The 6,334-nt window shown below is 41.2% G+C and overlaps 1 protein-coding gene across 1 annotated transcript; it reads left to right on the forward strand.

Moving 5' to 3' along the window:
* The first annotated feature begins 4,752 nt into the window (after window positions 1-4,752).
* LOC112222637 lies at window positions 4,753-6,013 on the forward strand. The gene is made up of 3 exons (XM_024385367.1): window positions 4,753-4,860; window positions 4,936-4,994; window positions 5,092-6,013. Exons 1-3 carry the CDS (start codon window positions 4,763-4,765, stop codon window positions 5,703-5,705), a joined length of 771 nt encoding a protein of 256 aa, XP_024241135.1. The 5' UTR covers window positions 4,753-4,762; the 3' UTR covers window positions 5,706-6,013.
* Window positions 6,014-6,334: the final 321 nt, after the last annotated feature.

The following is a 6,334-nucleotide window of genomic DNA, read 5'->3' on the forward strand; positions in this document are numbered from 1 at the left end:
ATCTGGTTTGCGCTTAGTGGGACATTTGTTTTTCAACAGGACAATAACCCAATGCACCTCCAGGTTGTGTAAGGGCTATTTGACCAAGATGTAGAGTGATGGAGTGGTGCGTCAGATGACCTGGCCTCCATAATTACCTGATCTCAACCCAATTGAGTTGGTTTGGGATGAGTTGGACCACAGACTGAAGGAAAAGCAGCCAACAAGTGGTCAGCATATGTGGGAAACATGGTCTTTAACATTTTGAAAGAATCCATGTGTCCTGGCTAAATTCCCAATCTGGCATTCATACCATCATGGCCACCTAATCATCTCCAGTTAACAATTGTCTCATTCATCCCCCTCCTCTCCCCTGTAACTATTCTCCGGGTCGTTGCTGTAAATGGGAATGTCTTCTCAGTCAACTTACCTGGTAATATAAGGGTTAAATAAATCAAATATAATAAATGTTACACAGAACAAAAATATACCCAAATTATCTAACCTGGACTTTTTAAGGTAATAGATTGAACATCATTTTGACAGATGATGAGTTAATTTGAGTTGTTACATAACCTCATAGCATTTACCAATATTCGGTCGCATGCTGTAGCCGTGCATCTAGAGAATTATCCTGATATTTTCTTAGACGGCAGTAATACAGCAAAGAACATAAGACAACGTTGTTCATTAATGATTATTTGTTTATATGCCTCTTGCTTGAGTCTCATGCCCTCTGTACGGACCAGCCATAACTAATTAGTCCCTGAATGCAAAGTTATGCTGAGGGAGGGTGGAGGGGGATGGGGGAAGGCAGGACATTGCAGATGTGGAATTCACAGCATCTAAATTTGGCCTGACAGGTGACTGCATCCCTGCTGCACCCTGGCTCATTGGCGGGGTATTTGTTTTGGGATATCATTGGCGATATTTGACGACAAGTTTTCTTCCCTAATTGGGACAGAATATAAAGGAGCCATCACATTGTCACTGTTAATTATCACTGTGTGTTATCGCTATGCCGTGTCTCAACACCGTTCTTCGCCAGTACAGGGATGACGACAGATTGTGTCCCGACAGTCATTGTTCAGTCGGTTTAGAGAAGGGTAGAAAATAAGATTTCCAAATGAATTGTTGTGCGAGACTCTGCTGGCCCGATATCTTGCTTTTCACTTTAATGAATGTTGTTTGAGCACAGGATGAATTGGATGACTTGGTAATGTGGTAGTGCAAAGACTAAATAGATTATTCTCTCTCAAACTCACCCACCCACCCACACACACTCTCTCTCGCTCTCTCTTACTTTACCACCATTCCTCTCTCCAATACCATCTATTTCTATTTTATTCTATCTCTATTCATCTTCCCCTCCCTCTCTTCTCCCTCCCTCCTTCTGCTGATTGAAATTCATGCTGTGGGCTAGCTTCAGCCCTAGAGCCTCTAAGAGCCTGGTGTCTGGTGACCATACCGTCAGGCAGCAAAGGTAGTGGGAGGAGGAGGGGGGGAAATGTGAAGACGAGTTCAAGAGAGGCTATCCTGCCTCTGAAATAAAGATGGTGACCACACCGGCAGGCACCTCGGGCAGTGGGATGAAGAGGAAGAGGAGGGGGGAGGAGGATGAACAGGATGAGGATGGGGCGAAGATGTGAATACAAGTTCAAGATTCAGGCTACCCTGCCTCTGAAACAAGAGGGTAATAATGAGTCATCTGCCAGAAGGCCAGTGGTTACGTGGAGTTGCCAAGGGTAGTAAGGGTACTAGGCTAGGCAATGTTAAAACTCCAATACCTCCTCAGACCTTCTACCTCAGTGGGCAGCGATGGAGTGAGCAAGGCAAAACAATTTACACACACACACACACACACACACAAATCCACTGCAAAAGACACGCCTGGGCAAATATTGTTTACTGATTTGGGGATTTGGGCTTAAAAGAGGGCAATGTTCAGCATTTCAATCTACACAGTAAACACTCATAATTGGATTGTGTGCATATGGGCTTTGATGTGTTTCAAACCTCGGAGGACAGCATATTATAAGGCCAAACTGATTTTCATACATATTAGCATGGGTTTAGGAAAATTAGCCGAAAACAAACCTCTGGTAGAGAGTTGTAATTATTTGTCTAATTGTGAGTTTAAGGTTTTACTTGGTGCACTGTACAACCCAGTTACAGTCCTTTATTTTTTTATTTCCATAATAGATGTGGTTGGTTGTCGACTGGTGGTTAACCAGAGAAGTGTGGGTCTAAGTGTCTTCCAGGGCCAATCCTGTGGAGGTGACATCGAATACCCCCGGCTAGCTACAAATTGGTCCCCGGAGGCGAGACAGAGGCCAGGGGGCCAGAGTGAGGGGACCAGCTTCGACCCTCCACGGCTGACACTGTATCCCCGAAGGGCTCAGCCAAGCTCAGGCAGGAATGTCGGTGAAATAAGCCCCCTAGCTATACCTCCACTTGGGATATGAATTGTGTTAACACAGTCCACCAATCACAGGCTTGAGGGAAATAAGGGAAAGCAGTCTGAAAGTAAAACTATTTAACTCTTTTACTTTCTTTTTTTTCTTCTCCTTCACAAAGATAATTACATTAGAAGTCAGTTTGGGCTATACTTTTGGACACACATTTATATATCCTTTATTTAACCAGGCAAGTTCATTAAGAACAAGCCAACTAAAGGGATACTTCAGGATTTTGGCAATGAAATCCTTTATCTATCTACTTCCCTAGCATCAGATGAACTCATGGATACCATTTCTATGTCTCTGTATCCAGCATGAAGGAAATTAGAGGTAGTTTGGCAAGCCAATGCTAACTAGCGTTAGCACAATAGTTGGACATTTATGGTATCTACTTGCATGCTATCAGTTACTATAGACTTCCAGTCAATGTGCTAATGCTAGTTTGCGATTGTGCAAACACTAGTAAGAAACTTCCTTAAACTGCACGCCGAGACATAAAAATGGTATACCCAAGTGCATCTGACTGGGGAAGTAGATGAAGGGCTTTCTTGCCTAAATCCTGAACTATCTGTTGAAGAACATGTGCTTATTAACACAGAGTAATGTAGGTACAGTCGATCTAACCTATGACAATATAAATATGCTTTCTGATTATAAAGGAACAATAGTGTAGGCTGTCCTTGGTCCCTCCAAAGGTTGCACCATTACATTTGGCTACAGTACTTCCCCAGTGACACCCCGGCCAGGAGAAATGTGAGCTCCTTGGCTTAGTAAGCGTTCACATCCTTGGTTTCACATCACCTTCAATTTGAATACCATTACCTGCGGTGCCACTTTTCAAATAATGGTATTACTATTTCAAGTCTACCTAAAGATTGTAACCTTCCACATTCAAAATACCTATTGAATTCATACTTTATAGCTTACTTGCATGCAACAAAAATTGACAAAAATGGTGGCAGGGTAGCCTGTTGGTTAGAGCATTGGACTAGCAACCGGGAGGTTGCAAGTTGAAAACCCCGAGCTGACAAGGTACAAATCTATCGTTCTGCTCCTGAACAGGCAGTTAACCCACTGTTCCTAGGCTGTCATTGAAAATAAGAATTTGTTCTTAACTGACTTGCCTAGTTAAATAAAGGTAAAATAATGAATTACCAAAGTATGGGTCCAGGGTAAAGGTGAAAGTGCAATTACCAAATTAAATCAAGCTGCCATTTAGCTTGTCAGTCCTGACAGAAATAATTTGGGTGAATTATTAAATGCTTCTGCTGGTCTCCTTAACTTTAACGTCAGACATCCCCACACTGCACGAGTCAAAGCAAAGTATTTTTTCCCTTTAATGAAGCAAAATTATTAATCATGTTGTTTTTTTCTCACACTAGCTTGATAGTCTTCCAAAGACTGAAGTAACCCCAAAACAAGGCTTTACATTGACTCCTATTTGTATTTTTACTGACATGCTGTTACCAAATATATCTTGCAAGAAGGGGGGGCATCTGTCGTTCATTTCATCTGAGGCAATTATGGATTTTTAAGTCTAATATTTCCAAATTGCAGATTGTTATCATTATTTTCTGTCCATTTAATTGAAAAATGCAATTACTGCATACTACCATAAGAAAGCAGTGCCTTGGTACCAAAAGAAATTGGAGAAATTGTGTATATTTGGGAATTATTGTGCACACCTATGATTACTCAGCTTTTTTACCTCATTCTTTTCAATTTTAATATGAAAGTCAGGCCCCGTATTCACATTATTCATTATGAAATAAAAAGCCAAACTGATCCTAGTTCTGCTGAGACGCTTTGGCTGTGTTTAGACAGGCAGCCCAATTCTTATATTTTGTTCCACAAATTGTTATTTTGACCAATCAGATAAGCTCTGAAAAAGATCTCATGTGAAAAGAGCTGATGTGATTGGTCAAAAGACCAATTAGTGGAAAAAAATATCAGAATTGGGCTACCTGTGTAAACAGCCACAGTCTGTAATAATGATCATTTTTATCAGATCATTTCTTCCCATCTACCTAAAGATTATAACCTTCCACATTCAAAAGACCTATTCAATTCATACTTTACAGCTTACTTGCATGCAACAAAAATGGACGGTTAAATCACATATATAGAACACTGTTTAATATTGATGGGTTAAACCACCACAATGCTGCCGCTGAGCAGACATTTCTATCTAATCAGCTCGTGTAATAAAGCAATTTGCCTAATGGTTGAGTAAATTAAATGTTTGGGTTTGGTTTCCATGGCAACCAGCTGTCCGTAATTAGTTAATCAAGACAGGCAAGGTTTGAGGCTCAGAGTGGCTACATATGTCAAGAGGTTGTAAGGTACTTGAATCATTTGGTCATCAGATAGTTTGTGTCCATACCACAGAAACAATGCATCGAGCTCTGCCCATATATCTAAGGTAAAACTTGTGGCTCTCAAATTTTTTAAAATCTTATTAGATCATGTATTTCTATTGAATTTCTTTCTCTTGCAGTGTCTTTTTGATTAGCTCCGTCTTTGCTGGAGGTTCCTGGTGTGCCAACACGGCAAGAGGTACTCTGCGTGTCCTAAATGTTGTCGCTTAATGCCATATTTTGGCTTAAGATACATACACTAACATTTCTGTTTTGTTGCTGTCTTTTCACTTTAGCCCGAGCAGCTGCCCTGGGTTTGGACCTCCCTAGGACCCAGTTTGTCCCTTACCATCTTCGACCAACACGCCATAGAAGTTTTGATCCCATAAAAACCCACTATGAAAATAATTATGGCCCCAAAGAGGTTGAGTTTGAGCCTATCCTTCCGCACAACGTTGAAATCCAAGGGGATGGATATCCAAATGACTGGGCCTATGGACAAATCTTCCCCAGAGGCTTTCAACCCAAACCGTCTACACTGAACCATCACGGTTCTGATCTCAGTTTGGCTGACTCCTCTGTCTACACTCCCAAGGGACAATTTGTTAGCAGCCACAAGCCCAACTTTGAGCAGGTCAAGAATTCTGTGCCTCGACCAAATGCAATGGTAGCCCCTAGTCAGTTTGAGTACTCAGAGAAAGTGGACAATCGAGGCTACTATAAGTCTGTTGTAGTTCAGCCTGTCGCCAGCAGACGTAGAACAGCCCAGAGTGTGGTTTCACGACACCAGAGCAGAGGTGCTGTACCCTATGGAAAAAGTATCCTGTGGTCTTGGCCACAGACTTTTCCTCTAAATCCGCTCCACCATCCCAGAGTGGACTCATCAGCCCCCGAGGTAAGACAATTCTGATCCCAGGGCATGGTGCTGTCCATTCTGTGATCAAAGAGCTGAAATATGAAGCAGTTTGATTAAGTGTCAGAAAAAACAGGGATCCGGTTGGTTAAGATCCTAACGGACAAACTTTCCTTTGCAAACTACCTTTGTCTGAGGAGCCAACCATACCATTGGTGAGCAAATCGGTGACCTTATGCACTTTTTAAGGGCAAAACATGTAAGTTGTGTTTGTAATCCAGTACATTTACTTATCCATGACATCACTGTTCTGAATTACTATTTGGTTATGTGTTTATCCTTCAAATAAAATGTCCATGTTTTGAGATGGGTTTTTTTTATTACTCGGAAAAATTAAACTGCTAGACCAAGTAAATACTAACAATTTGCTACGTTTATAGAATTTTGGTTTAAGAAAAATTATCTAGCAGTAAGTGATGCACCAGAAGTGTAGTTTTTAAAATATACACTTTGAACAGAAACAGATGTCCTTTTGAAAAATTGTTCAGTTTGCTTGTGACCTTCAGCTTTTGATCACCATAAGTGATTGTGTCCCTGTAAACCAATAGAAACTCAACCAGGGTCATATCCAATCTAAATACCTACTCCAAAGATGGTGGATAAATTAAATTGGTTCACTCAAGCTG

Source organism: Oncorhynchus tshawytscha, linkage group LG23 (assembly GCF_018296145.1).
Source record: "Oncorhynchus tshawytscha isolate Ot180627B linkage group LG23, Otsh_v2.0, whole genome shotgun sequence".
In the NCBI taxonomy this organism is placed as follows: domain Eukaryota; kingdom Metazoa; phylum Chordata; class Actinopteri; order Salmoniformes; family Salmonidae; genus Oncorhynchus; species Oncorhynchus tshawytscha.